Below are 15,764 nucleotides of genomic sequence, written 5' to 3' on the forward strand. Positions count from 1 at the left end.
GGTTCAAATGTAATTGGACAAATTAACACAATCATAAATAAAATGTTCATTTTTAATACCTTGTCGAGAATCCTTTGAAGGCAATGACTGCTTGAAGTCTGAAACGCATGGACCAAACGCTGGGTTTCCTCCATTGTGATGCTTTGCCAGGCCTTTACTGCAGCTGTCTTCAGTTGTTGTTTGTTCATGGGTCTTTCTGCCTCAAGTTTTGCCTTCAGCAAGTGAAATGCATGCTCGATTGGGTTGAGATCAGGTGATTGACTCGGCCATTGCAGAATATTCCACTTCTTTGCCTTAAAAAAATCCTGGGTTGCTTTCGCAGTATGTTTTGGGTCATTGTCCATCTGTAAAGTGAAGTGTTGTCCAATCAACTTGGCTGAGTTTGGCTGAATGTGAGCAAGCAATATATCCCCATACACTTAAGAATTCATCCAGCTACTTCTGTCTTCTGTCACATCATCAATAAACACTAGTGAACCGGTGCCATTGGAAGCCATGCATGCCCATCCCATCACACTGCCTCACGAATGAAAGAAATAATAAAGATTGTTGTGCCATGAAATTAAATGGCTTTGGCTGTGTAATGTTCAGTCTCGCTAGCAATTGCTCAATTCTTATGACAATTCCAAGTAGTAAGTTAGTACACTGATCAGCTATAACATTATGACCACTGACAGGTGAAGTGAATAACACCTGTCAGTGGGTGGGATATATTAGACAGCGAGTGAACCTGCTCCAAACTGCCTCAAAATAGGCTCAATCGTATTTGCTGCTATAGTTTTTGGTAAATAGCCTACATTCCTACTGGATAGTTTATGGATTTACTCTTTTCACTATCTTTTGCTTTGCTATAGCTCTGTCATTATCCATTATAAAGACAGTCCCAAAAACTAAAATGTTACCGACCCAAACCGAGCACAAACTATTCAGCCTATTTAGAGTGAATTTGACCTATAAAATATTCTATAATATCTAAAAGATGAAAGCTGAACAAAATGTGTAATGGCACACACGATTATGCCTATTGTGCCCTAGTTTTGCATTGTGTGGGGATTGTTTGTGCTCCAGTAATTTTTTTGATATTATCCCTAAAGAATATTTTATAGATCATTCTGAGGTCACTCAGCCCTTCAACATGCTACAAATTCATTGCAAATATGCTCAGTCATTTGTGTTCCGTTTGTGCCAGTTAAAATGTAGTTTTTGCAACATTCTTATGAAATCAGTTGAAGTAATCAATCAAATGTATTTATAAAGCCCTTTTTACAACAGCAGTTGTCACAAAGTGCTTTACAGAGACACCCGGCCTAAAACCCCAAGGAGCAAACAACAGTAGTGTTGAATTTCAGTGGCTAGGAAAAATTCCCTAAGAAGGTTGAATTTTAGGAAGAAACCTAGAGAGGACCCAAGCTCAGAGGGGTGACCAGTCCTCTTCTGGCTGTGCCAGGTGAGATATTAAGAGTATATTTGAATAATAAATACATTTCTCTGGGTTAAATCCAGAGTCTATTTGATTTTAGACTAGGTCAGAAGTATGACCAGGTGGACAAGGACAGGGACAGCAACGGGCCCCTCAAACCAGGTAATCCGCAGGTGTGGACCAGGACCTCATCTCCTCCTAAAATTTTAAACTGGAGGAGACTGAAAAAAAGTTAGTAGTGCATTCCTCATATCCCCCAGCACAATAATAATACAATAATATATAAGTAATGACAGAGCAAAAGTGGAGAGTAAAGCCAATGCGCTATCCAGTAGAAAGTTTGGTTATACCAGAAACTGTAACAGCACAAACGACTGAGCCCATTTTCAGTCAATTTGGAGCAGGTTGGGCAGCTGGCACAAACAAACAAGACTATTTAGGGTGAATTTGAAGTATGTCGGGAAGCTGAGTGACCTCAGAATGACCAGTGAAATATTCTTTAATGTTTAAAAAATTATAGCAGCACAAACCAAAATTTTAACAAGACAAACCAGTACAAACGGACCATAAACAAGCCTATTTTTCAAAGTTTTGCTTTGGGTGGGGGGCCAACTTCACGCAGGTGTTTAAAAGACACCCTTCCACAGAAGCAATCAATCAGATTCCAAATTCTAAAGAGCCAGATTCTAGACCTACACAAGGCTGGAATGGGCTACAAGACTTATCGCCAAGCAGCTTCGTGAGAAGTTGACAACAGTTGGTGTGATTATTCGCAAATGGAAGAAACACAAAAGAACTGTCTATCTCCCACAGTCTGGGGCTCCATGCAAGATCTCACATTGTGGAGTTGCAATGATCATGAGAATGGTGAGGAATCAGCCCAGAACTACATGGGAGGATCTTGTCAAAGATATGAAGGCAGCTGGGACTATATTCACGAAGAAAACAAATCTTGGGTGAGAATCTCCTTCCCTCAGCCAGGGCATTGAAAACGGGTCGTGGATATGGTATTTCAGCATGACAATGACTCAAAACACACAGCCAAGTCAACAAAGGAGTGGCTCAAGAAGAAGCAAATTAAGGTCCTGGAGTGGCCTAGCCAGTCTCCAGAACTTAATCACATAGAAAATCTGTGGAGGGAGCTGAAGGTTCAAATTGCCAAACGTCAGCCTCGAAACCTTAATGACTTGGAGAAGATCTGCAAAGAGGAGTGGGACAAAATCCCTCCTGAGATGTGTGCAAACCTGGTGGCCAACTACAAGAAACTTCTGACCTCTGTTATTGACAACAGGGGTTTTGCCACCAAGTACTAAGTCATGTTTTGCAGAGGGATCAAATACTTATATCACTCATTAAAATGCAAATCAATGTATAAAATTGTTGACTTGTTTTCTGGATTTTTTTTTTGTTATTCTGTCTCTCAGAATAATAAATACCGTTAGACTGATCATTATAGTACTTGGCAACATACTATTAATGTTTTCTCAACTCCATAAAATGACATGTTTTTTAATGCTTATGCATTAATTGTGATTTTTACACTATAATTGATGTTTATAAATAACGTTTGTTATGCAAAGGGAGTCACACTGAATAGTTTTTGCAAGGAAATTAATTAGGCTACACCAGATCGGTTTCTTTCCTGGATTTAGCAAGTATACAAATGTTTAACATTTCCCTTTAAATCATTTAAACTAATCAAAACAGCTCAACTTTTTTTGAACTTTAGTTAGCATATTACCATTACAATAATAGACTGATAATTTCTTTGTCATTGGGCAAATGTACAAAATCAGCAGGGGATCAAATACTTTTTTCCCTCACTGTACGTTATTGTCATTCTGAGGAGCAGTTGTCACCTGATTTCAAGTCACATAGGGTTATGTGTTTTGAACTGTATAATTAAGCTACATGTTAAGTACTTATTAAAGGCATTGTGTGATTTTCATATTTTTTTTTTATCCTCAAGTATCTTTTTGATTGTAAACGTTTATAGTATACGTGATTATGTAATACCTTTGGGGTATTACAGGTTTTCCAATACCACCAATCATATCAGACTGAGCAATAATCTTGGAATAGATCAGTCAGCTTCATAACACTATTGTCCTCCTCTTCAAACTCTGCTAATTCTTTCTTCAGGAACTTATCTGAGCATCTGTGTAACAATGGCTGCTACCTCTGTGTCTCGATGTTTTCTGTGTTCTTATGTACTAATTATGGAGAAACTGTATTAATTTCTGCTTTATTATTCTGTATTAGTGTGAACTGGTTTTCAGTCAGTGTTTGTGTTTTGTGAAGTGCTCCTTTTTAGCTTTGTATTGATGCTATAACCAAACACTATTCTTTTGTTAAGCAGGCTATATAAGGGTTCTCCCTTTTTTCAGTGTGGACATAACGTGTAGTGTGTGTCTGCCTTCCTACGTGTGTATGCCAATTAGTAAGGGTTAGAATACTAATTTAGTTCTTCCTATTTCAACCCAACCTGGTTCTTCAGTAATGGGGATGGCAGGAAGAGGACCCTATCTGGATGCAGCAGTGACAGTGTAAGTGCCCCCCTCACCCGCCGTGAAGTGTCCTGGAGACAGAAGATATTTCTGCGGGTCGCCACACCAATCAACAAGACCACATCTATGCAGCACCAAGGTATGTGTGTGTTACTAATTTAGAGCATGACACGCTACCAAAGTATTGGGACAATGATGCGTTTTTTGTTCTTTTGACTTAGTAACCCAAATTGCCTTGTTTGTGGACATATACAGTTAGGTCCGGAAATAATAGGACAATGACACACGTTTTATTATTTTGCCTGTTTTCCTAAATACACTCACCTAAAGGATTATTAGGAACACCATACTAATACTGTGTTTGACCCCCTTTCGCCTTCAGAACTGCCTTAATTCTACGTGGCATTGATTCAATAAGGTGATGAAAGCATTCTTTAGAAATGTTGGCCCACATTGATAGGATAGCATCTTGCAGTTGATGCTCCCGTTCCACCACATCCCAAAGATGCTCTATTGGGTTGAGATCTGGTGACTGTGGGGGCCATTTCAGTACAGTGAACTCATTGTCATGTTCAAGAAACCAATTTGAAATGATTCAAGCTTTGTGACATGGTGCATTATCCTGCTGGAAGTAGCCATCAGAGGATGGGTACATGGTGGTCATAAAGGGATGGACATGGTCAGAAACAATGCTCAGGTAGGCCGTGGCAATTAAACGATTCCCCAATTGGCACTAAGGGGCCTAAAGTGTGCCAAGAAAACATCCCAATAATATAGCGGCGTAACACCTTGGAACTGAGACGGGGGGGGGTCCGGTGACACTGTGGCCCTACCCGGGGGAGGCCCCGGAAAGGGGCCCAAAAGGCAGGAAATCAATCAATATGTAGCCCCCTCTTTTTTAAGGGACCAAATGTAATTGGACAATTGACCCAGAAGCTGTTTCATGGACACGTTTGGGCTATTCCTTCGATATTTTTTCATAATTTAAGCAGGTAAAAGGTCTGGAGTTGATTCCAGTTGTGCCATTCATATTTGGAAGCTGTTGCTGTGGACCTACAACATGCGGTGAAAGGAGCTCTCAATGCAAGTGAAACAGGCCATTCTTAGGCTGCAAAAAAAAAATCCATCAGGGAGATAGCAGGATCATTAGTGGTGGCCAAATCAAAAGTTTGGTACATTCTGAGAAGAAAAAAAACTGGTGAGCTCTGCAATAAAAAAAAGGCCTGGATGTCCATGGAAGACGACAGTGGTGGGTGCTTGTAGGAACCTTTACATGGTAAAGAAAACCCCCTTCACAACATCTAAAAAAGACAGCCCAGTTCTGGAACAGCATTCTTTGGACAGATTAAACTATGATCAACCTGTACCAGAATGATGGGAAGAAAAAAGTATGGAGAAGGCTTGGAACGGCTCATGAATCAATCAATCAAATGTATTTATAAAGCCCTTTTTAACAACAGCAGTTGTCACAAAGTGCTTTTACAGAAACACCCGGGCTTAAACCCCAAGGAGCAAACAACAGTAGTGTTGAATTTCAGTGGCTAAGAAAATCTCCCTAAGAAGGCCGATATTTAGGAAGAAACCTAGAGAGGACCCAGGCTCAGAGGGGTGACCAGTCCTCTTCTGGCCGTGCCGGGTTAGATATTAATTGGAATAATTAATAAATGCATGTGGGCTAAATCCAGAGTCTATTTAAATTTAGACTAGGTCATAAGTATGACCAGATGAACAAGGACAGGGACAGCAACAGGCCCCCCAAACCAGGTACTCCGCAGGTGTGGTGATCATTACTACCTTGCTGCCCTCGAATCAGCTTCACTGGACATGTCATTTCATGAAAATGAGTACCTTCATTATTGGGTTTTGTATGTCGATGTATCTTAAATCCTTTCTCCAACTTGCTAGCTGGTGCCTTGCAAATCATCCTGCAAATACGATTAACATTGGATCATTTTAGGCAACTCTTGTAAACCTTGAATAAAAGAGCACCATTATTTTAATAACGGAGCAGCACAACCGGAAATGTAGGAGCAGTATTAAGGAGAATGTGGAAGCTGTTGTGCAGGGAGCCCATTTCATGCAACTGAAGAGAGAAAATAACTACATTGTGATGTGGATGGCCTTTTCTTAAAGGGGTAGATTCCCCAATATGACAGGTTGAACAATCATGTAATGTAATTATAATTTAATATTATTTTGAATATATACAGTGGGGAGAACAAGTATTTGATACACTGCCGATTTTGCAGGATTTCCTATTTACAAAGCATGTAAGTAGGATTAAAATCCTGCAGCGCACGCAAGGTCCCCCCTGAGTAGGAATGGGAGAAGGTCATGTGGTCTGATGAGACAAAAATAGAGCTTTTTGGTCTAAACTCCACTCGCCGTGTTTGGAGGAAGGCTTTTCTGATGTATCAAATACTTATGTCATGCAATAAAATGCAAATGAATTACTTAAAAATCATACAATGTGATTTTCTGGATTTTTGTTTTAGAGTCTGTCACTCACAGTTGAAGAGTTCCTATGATAAAAATACAGACTTCTACATGCTTTGTGGGAAAATGTGCTGTTATCCTATATGACATAATGGTATGACAAAACTCAGTTTGAACCTTAATCAGACAGTTGTTTTGGCTACCTATAGAAATCTGCAACCTTGACCTTCAACGTCCAAGTACGTAAATCCACATTAAATAAACATATTTTCATAACATCAACATTATATGTTTTTTTGCGTTATCCCAAATGACACAGGATTTTACTATATTGTACCATTGAGTGAAAAGGGCAGATTAAACACATTTTATGTAAGACAACCTTTCACCATTGTTTGGGTGTTCTTCACATTCTTCCTGATTGTGTAATATCCTGTCTTATATTGTGTCCAAATAGAATTCTCCATAAAATTGCTCCAGATTGCTTTTTATCCCAGATGACATTGGCTGACTGCCAGTGTTGGGACAGAATGCTCCAAAGCACAACAATCAACTGGATATCATATTCTTTGTAATATTTAAATTTATTTTTGTCAACACTCATACAATAATGCCTGTGGCAGAGATTTTAGGGTTCTTTAGGTTTTTTAAAGCTTTTTTGCATTTCACCATGAGGGTCCAGACAGTTATCCGTTATAACATTTTGTGACTATAATGTCTAATAATTCTTAAACTGTGTAATATACTCAATACATGTTCATATCCTTTGATAAACAGAGATTAATAGATTTAATAAAATGTTAAAAAAAATATTTCCTTATTTTTACTTCATAAAGGGGTGTGGACATAAATTGCACATCACATCATTGGGCCATATGTACCATTTGTAAAGAAAACATGAGTGAGCTGGCAAAATACATGTCTTATGGGATTCATATTCATCTGTAGGATATAACAGAATGGCACAATCATAAAACAAAACATGGCAACAAAGAAAAAATGAACTGACCCCTGCTCAGAAGTCTGCATACCCTTAGTTCTTAATACTGTGTATTGCCCCCTTTAGCATCAATGACAGTGTGCAGTCTTTTGTAATAGTTGCCTATGAGGCGCAGAATTCCTGCAGGTGGTATAGCTGCCCATTCGACTTGGCAAAATGCCTCCATGGCATGCAATTTCTGTGGTCGTCTTGCATGAACCGCACGTTTGAGATCTCCCCAGAGTGGCTCGATGATGAGACTGTGATGGCCACTCCAGAGCCTTCACCTTTTTCTGCTGTAACCACTGGAGGATCAACTTGGCCTTGTGCTTACGGTCATTGTCGTGCTGGAAATTCCAATAGCGTCCCATGCGCAGCTTTCGCGCAGAAGAATGCAAATTGTCTGCCAGTATTTTCTGATAACATGCTGCATTCATCTTGCCATCAATTGTCACAAGATTCCCCGTGCCTTTAGAGCTCACACACCCCCAAAACATCAGTCAGCCACTACCATGCTTCACAGTGGGGAAGGTATTCTGTTCACTGTAGGCCTTGTTGACCCCTCTCCAAACAACGCTAATGGTTGTGACCATAAAGCTCTATTTTGGTCTTGTCACTCCAAATTACAGTGCGCCGTGAGGCGTGTCAAGATGTTGTCGGCATATTGTAAACAGGCTTTTACGTGGCATTGGCACAGTAAAGGCTTCTTTCTGGAAACTGGACCATTCAGCTCATTTTTGTTTAAGTATTGTCGTATTGTGTCCCTTGAAACAACCACACCGTCTTTTTCCAGAGCAGTCTTTATTTCTCCTGAGGTTATCTGTGGGTTTTTCTTTGTACCCCAAACAATTCTTCTGGCAGTTTTGGCTGAAATCTTTCTTGGTCTACCTGACCTTGGCTTGGTGTCATGAGATCCCTGAATTTTCCACTTCTTAATAAGTGATTGAACAGTACTGCCTGGCATTTGCAAGGCTTTGGATATCTTTTTATATCCTTTCCCATCTTTATTAAGTTTACATTACCTTGTTACACAGGTCTTTTGACAGTTCTTTTTTGCTCCCCATAGCTTAGCATCTAGCTTGCTCAGCATCCACGTGAGAGATAACAAACTCATTGACTATCTATAAACAGACAATAAATGCAATTTAAAAAGCCACAGGTGTGGGAAATTCACCTTTAATTGCTATTTTCACCTGTGTGTGTTTCCTTGTGTGTCTGAAAGTCTGCACTTCAATTGCATCTTGGTTGTTTCATTTCAAATCCTTTGTGGTGGTATAGAGATACAAAATTGTGAAAAAATGTGTCCGTGTTCAAATATTTCTGGACCCAAACTATATTTTCAATCTTGGAGATTTTATCTAGAAACATTTTTAACGGGTTAGATGCTCTAACTGTTAGGCTACATGGGGTCCCATTAAAAAACATACCACTTTCTGACCTTGGAAAAACTACATAGTCACAATGTTTGCAAGTATTAAGTGAGCCCTAACATTGCTTTCACCGTTTTACCTAGATTAGGTAATATGCTGACAATCTTTTTTTCTCTACACTTTCCTCTTGCCATCAATCTGGTACAAACACTGCTAAAAAATCGTGTCTCAATGAACAAAATATATTAAAGATCAGAATCTTTACAATATATTGTGTAATGTGTTAAGAATAAAATGTAACAATGGTCAATGGAAACCAAAATCACTAACTGATTGAGGGCTGGTTTCAAACTCGCACTGAAAAGCAAAGTAAACAATTGAAATCACTGGCTGTTGCCATGAATTTGATCATGGCAACTTGTAATGTATTATGTATGGCACCCACGTGCCTGTATGCACTCCCAACATGCTCCTGATGGGACGGTGCATGATGTCCTGGGGGATCTCCCAGATCTGGATCAGGGCATCAGTTAGTTCCTGGACAGGGCTGTGGTGCTACTTGGCGGTGTCGGGTGCACAGATACATGACGTCCAGGAGTTTCTCAATTGGATTCATTCTGGGAAACGTGAGGGCCAGTCAATGGCATCAATGCCTTCGTCATCCAGAAACTGCCTACACACTCAGGCCACATGATGCTGGGCATTGACCTGCATCAGGAGGAACCCAGGGCCACCTGCAGCGGCGTAAGGTCTGACGATTGGTCTGAGGATTTCATCCCGGTATCTAACAGCAGTCAGGGTACTGTTGGCTAGCATGTGGAGGTCTGTGCGACCGTTCAAGTATATGCCTCCCCAGACCATCATTGACCCACCGTCAAACCAGTCATGCTGGATGATGTTGCAGGCAGCATAACGTTCTCCAGACTCTTACACGTCTGTCACGTGTTCTGTGTGAACCTGCTCTCATCTGTGAAGAGAAAAGTGCACCAACGGCGGACCTGCTAATTCTGTTGATGTCTAGTGAATGCCAATCAAGCTGCACAGTGCTGGGCTGTGAGCACAGGTCTCACTAGAGGATGTCGGGCCCACAGTTTGGTCAGAAACCTGCACACCAATAGCCCCCTGGAGGTAATTTTTTAGGGCTCTGGCAGTGCTCCTGTTGCTCCTCCTCACACAAAGAAAGCAGATACCGGTCCTGCTGCTGGGTTGATGCCTTTCTACAGCCATGTCCAGCTCTCCTCGTGTAATGGCCCGTCTCCTGGTGTCTCCTCTATGCTCTTGAGATTGTACTGGGAGACACAACAAACCTTCTTGCATATGAATGTGCCATCCTTGAGAAGCTGGACCACTTGTGCAACCTGAATGGGCAGCAGGCACCCGCCTCATGCTACCAGAAGTGGCAACGATACTAGCAATACGCAAAACTAAAGAATCAGTCTGGAAGGATAAGAAGAGAGCAATTGTCTGTGGCCACCTGCAAAACCATTCCCTTTTTTGGGGTTGTCTTGCTGTTGCCTCTCTAGTGCACCTGTTGTCACTTTCATTTGCACCAAAACGGGGGATGTTGATTTACAGTCACTTATGCTACCTAACTGGACTGATTGATATCCCTGAAGTTTAATTGACTTCCTGTGATGATTACGTGTTCCCTTAATATTTCTTAAGCAGTGTACTTTACTTGTTATTTTTAATCATCATGGTGTTTTTGACTTTTATTGACACCCTCTTTGGTCCTTATGTTGACATAGGAGGATCACTCTCCATTATTTATCACTCTCCCAATATTTACAGAGGGTAATTGTATATTCTTAATCCACAAATATTAACAAAAAACTAAATTAATGCAAAAATGAAAGCAGTTGTATTTGGATGTTTTCTCCCAGATCACTGTGATATGCGGGAGCTTCTGCCCCTCTCCCCCCGCTCCTTTGATCCAAGTGTGGACCCCTTGGCTAGCCTTCTTCCAGTCACTGGGGAGAGGCCCAAGAGAACAAGGGCTCACTACCGGGCACTGTGGAAGACAGCCATCCACCAGCAAATACTGTTGTTGCGCATGGAGAAGGAGAACAAAAGACTAGAAGGTATGTGGGAATGTAATGGAATTTTATTGATGCCCATGTTAAATTTTTTTATTTAAACATAATTTAGTAGACTAGCTTATTCAAAGAGACTAACAGTAGTGGGTACATAGATTTTCATATATAGTATTGTTATCCATCAACATGGATTCTTACCCAGTTTGTTAAATAGCTAGGTTTTATCTAAATGCTGAACAAATCAGCATACTAAGAAAGGAGGCTTTCACATCAATGGTCTGGAAAATATTTCCCCAACTCTGGTGATCTCTTTCCAGTTCCATTACACATTTCTCCTTGTCAGAATGCAGTTCTGAAGTTTTGAGTGAGCATTTTATGAAATGCATTAGATACTATAACTTTGAGGTTTCAGAAACATTCTGTGAGAATCAGCTGTTTTGTTAGTGTCAGATGCAGTGTAGGGGAAATGGGGGTATTCTTTTAACATTCTAGTTAGAGCTGCTGTTGAATTTTCAATCCCACTTATTGTTGAAAAACCAACAAAGTAATTTTGAACTCTGGGACAGAACTTATGCTTCAATTTGAGCATACACTAAAAAAATGACATGCATGAGAACAGTTTTGTTTAGGCATTTTACTTTGACAATTTTCTAAAAGATCCAAACATTACTTCTGTTATAAGGATGTTCTCAAATGATTTGTTATGAATAAAAAATATTTTCTAGTGGGCCCAGCATTCAGGATGAGGTCTGCAAACATCTAGGTGCACCAAAATGCAGGAACCTGTCTATAAAAATACCCAAATGTACCATAGCTCAAAATGTCCATAACACCATGTAGTTCTGGGCTGATCCCTCACCTTCCTCATGATCATTGATGCCCCACGAGGTGAGATCTTGCATGGAGCCCCAGACCGAGGAAGATTGACCGTCATCTTGAACTTATTCCATTTTCTAATAATTGTGCCAACAGTTGTTGCCTACTCACCAAGCTTCTTGCCTATTGTCCAGTAGCCCATCCCAGCCTTGTGCAGGTCTACAATTTTATCCATGATGTCCTTACACAGCTCTCTGGTCTTGGCCATTGTGGAGAGGTTGGAGTCTGTTTGATTGAGTTTGTGGATAGGTGTCTTTTATACAGATAACGATTTCAAACAAATGCAGTTAATACAGGTAATGAGTGGAGAACAGGAGGGCTTCTTAAAGAAAAACTAACAGGTCTGTGAGAGCTGGAATTCTTACTGGTTGGTGGATGATCAAATAATTGTCATGTAATAAAATGCAAATTAATTATTTAAAAATCATACAATGTGATTTTCTCTCACATTTGAAGTGTACCTATGATAAAAATTACAGACCTCTACATGCTTTGTAAGTAGGAAAACCTGCAAAATCGGCAGTGTATCAAATACTTGTTCTCCCCACTGTAGTTGCAGTTTAGGGCAGCATAATCACAGACCGGTTAGTGCCCATAATGACCCCGTCCACCCTCGAAAGCACCTACAATGAGCATGTGAGTGTGGGAACTGGACCTGGGAGCAGTCGAAGAAGGTAGTCTGGTCTGATAAGTCAAGGGACATGGATGAAGGGCAGACCGTCAGCCATGCATGGCCTCAACCCGTCATCAGGGGGAATGTGCGGTCCGGAGTCGGGAGTTTAGACAGCTACACCATGGTATGCTGAAGTCCACGTGCGCCATTTCCCTGGGGAAGTGATGGCACCAGGATGCACTGTGGGAAGACAAGCCGGTGGACGGAGTGTGATGCTCTGGGCAATGTTCTGCTGAGAAACCCGGGGACCGGGCAGTCATGTGGACATCAATTTGGTTGGCCAGCAGGAGTAGGAACAGCAAGCAGGGCCATTGTGGATGTGAGAGTCCATCAGGAGGAAGAAAATGAAGAGAGGTGAGGGTGAAGTCTGTCTTGGGTGGGGTGTTGGAAGTTCAGAGACTGATGCTGGGTAGCTGGCAGACCTAGGGAGGGAAGGAAAACTGATGGACAGGCATCCTTTGGTGTGGTATTTAGCGTATTAGTTATCTACAACCTATAAATCCAAAGTGTTGTCAGGAGAACAGAAACAGAAACCACGATATCAAAACCTTGATTATCTGCCTGTCTGTTTTGTGTCTATTTGAGTTTTTGAAGATGTTTGGGGGTATTTTATATTGTTTTATTGACAGGACCGTAAGAAAGTGGCTAGGGAGATGGATGAAGGGCAGACAGTCAGCCGAGCAGGGACTCGAAACCTGTCATCAGGGGAATGTGCGATCCCGAGTTGGGAGTTTAGACAGCTACACCAGATTCCAGAACGTGCCTGAGTTTTTGTCCTGTTGTCCTGTCTTATTTCATTGTGCTTGACTGAATTATGATGGTTTGTCCTGTGAGGATGGGATAGCCCCACCTGCAGCCTCAGTAGGTCATTGTCCAGTCTAGCAAGTCCCTCCAGGTCAAGCAAATACAAGAGAGATTTAAAAAAAAAAATAGACTTAATAGTATGAATCAGCCAAACCCTTTCTGGTACCATTTATCAATATCCTAATCTGCTATGAGTCTGAGTTTACCATAGATGGTAGTGACCCATTCTTCTGCATACACCAGTAAGCAAGTTTCCTCACCTTAGTCTTCATTCATCTCTTCCTAGGCAAATAATATGACACTAAATATTTGGTAAATTAGTTGCCTTGTTTCATAAATCCATAGCCCTACACAACAATGGGTCGTATACTACCAAGAATGACATTATCTGACTTGCAGAAAAATACTATAGCCTCATCTATCACACGGACACGTAGTGAATGGTAGATGCATGAAGTGAATGTGGACAAAAAGCTTAATATGCAAAACTATAGACAAAGTGTGGATAGTAAACTAGCGTGTACAGTAAAAATGCCATGATGCAGTAGAAACCAAACTTGAGACTGATTGTCAGTAGCTTTTGCTGAGTTTAGCTAGATATATTTTACTTTGATAGCTAGTTTGGTATAAACAGAATAGTATTTTTAAAACCAAATGTACAACATATTGATACAATTACATTAATCAACTTACTTCACAAATTACATAAGGAAAAACGTTTTTAGGCAACATTTACAAGCAAGTTATAAAAAAAACATAGAAAATGAATTCTCTCCTCTCCCTTTGCATGCTCGCATTTAGCTTGGTGCTACAGCATCTAACTGGCTAGTTATAGTATATTTACTTGCCTATTGTGGTGATTAAAAATGTTTAGCTATTTTCACTAGTCAAACTTAAGAGGCCACATATACTACTGTTGAATCAATATATAGATTCAACAGTGTATGCCAGAGTTCTTGATAAAACAGATCCTTTTATAAGGTCTGCTTATATATCCTTGGAATGATGAGAATATATTTAACCTTAAGACCATTTGTAGAACGTAACTGCAAAGTGACAAAAATACATGTGCATTACATGTATATGAGGCACCTGCTATCATCTTATTACCTACTTTTGCAGTTTTACTGCTGTGTGAAGCACTTTTTACTTTGGGCTAGAGAAGGGCTATACAAATAAAGTTATTATTTGCCTCCACTCATGCAGTATGTGCAGAACCACATGTTCTTGTAAATGTGTTGTCAATATGGATAAGACTATAGTACAGCTAGGTTTCATATAAACTGACATACAAGTAATTAATCAGCCATGTAGCTAGTTAGTTCTATAATCCCTAGGTAACCAGACACATTTCATTATTTTAAACATGGACATCGTTTTTTCCTATCAAACAAACACTGTAGTTAATTTTGCGAACGTCAGCTACCATTTGCATGCTGTTTGGTACTGCTGCTTCGTATTATTAGCAACTTTCTGCTACAGTATCAGAGTTTCTACAATTAGGTTAGGTTGCATTAGCTACCTAGCGCTGGGTAATGCTTTTCTAACGTTACTAACTGGAAGTTTTACCTCCACTAGCGTCCTGATCCACTTCCCCAACTAGCATTAGCAAAGGCGGAGTAATGCTAAACTGTATAGCAAAACTAACTAACCAGCTGACGCATGATAACATCACTGTAACTGTTTGCAAATATGTTCCTTACCTTAGTAGAATGTGTCCATTTGAACGGAGACGTTAAACCAGGTCCATATAAGCAGTTTGGTTTGGCACAGAATGTAGCTAGCTACATGTTTCTTCTGTCGACACAGGTCTCCCACACTTCAAAAGGGACAGCTTGTGCAAAGGATTGTGGTCATTGTTGTCTTGATCGCCACATTGTGGTTTGAATAGGGTGAATCTGCCTATTAAGAAACTACATTTCCCTTCTCTCTTGTGAGAAATGAAAACGTTTTGGAGAAAAGTAATGCACCAGAAGGTATTCGCCCAAACCGAACCTTTTAATGTAATTAAACTTAAATGAAGCATACGTGATTAAATATCAGTATACTTTCAACTTAATTACAAACGTTTGCTCACTGAAATATTTTGGACTTTATCTGGCTGATGTTAACTACTTCAAACATATATTTCTCTAGAACCATTTGCCTAAATAGAACCAGTATATATCCTCTATTACCCATGTTTTTAAACACAAATCTTATCAGGATTCTATCTCAAACAGTATAGGTGCTATCAGACATAAAGCCCCCTTTGTTTTTCCCAGTCCATCAGTGCCACCATTAGGCTAAACTGAATCATACTTTACTGCTTAGCTGGATTCATGTCATTCATCACTCTGAGTCAAATGGATCAAGAGATATCAAGTATTATAAACATTTGTTTAGTGCCCCCGTATGGTCAAGCTGAAAGTGCCTGCATATCTTGATTCTTGAGATTGTTTTGAACCTGTGTACCAATGCATATTTTGCGATATGAATATCCATGTCTTATTCATGTGCATTTATGTACCAGGCTATGCCCATGCTAATGTTTATTGGTAAATGGCGGCCATGTTTCTCAACAAAATTGCGTTGAGAGAGCTTGGTCCATAGATGCCAAATATTCAACTACGTGAAGATTGGTCATTTGGTACGATAGGAGTAGCGTTTTAAGTGATTTTTGC

The 15,764-nt window shown here is 40.2% G+C and overlaps 1 protein-coding gene across 2 annotated transcripts in view; it reads left to right on the top strand.

The window, feature by feature from the left end:
• tbc1d4 (TBC1 domain family, member 4) overlaps positions 1-15,764 on the top strand; it is a 153,237-nt gene that overhangs the window by 110,414 nt on the left and 27,059 nt on the right. For both annotated transcript variants that reach the window (XM_013132835.4, XM_013132836.4), the window contains 2 exons: positions 3,918-4,066; positions 10,596-10,793. In XM_013132835.4, coding sequence (XP_012988289.2) covers positions 3,918-4,066; positions 10,596-10,793 — 347 coding nt within the window. The remainder of the gene's footprint in view (positions 1-3,917; positions 4,067-10,595; positions 10,794-15,764) is intronic.

This window comes from Esox lucius, chromosome 16, assembly GCF_011004845.1.
Source record: "Esox lucius isolate fEsoLuc1 chromosome 16, fEsoLuc1.pri, whole genome shotgun sequence".
NCBI lineage: Eukaryota > Metazoa > Chordata > Actinopteri > Esociformes > Esocidae > Esox > Esox lucius.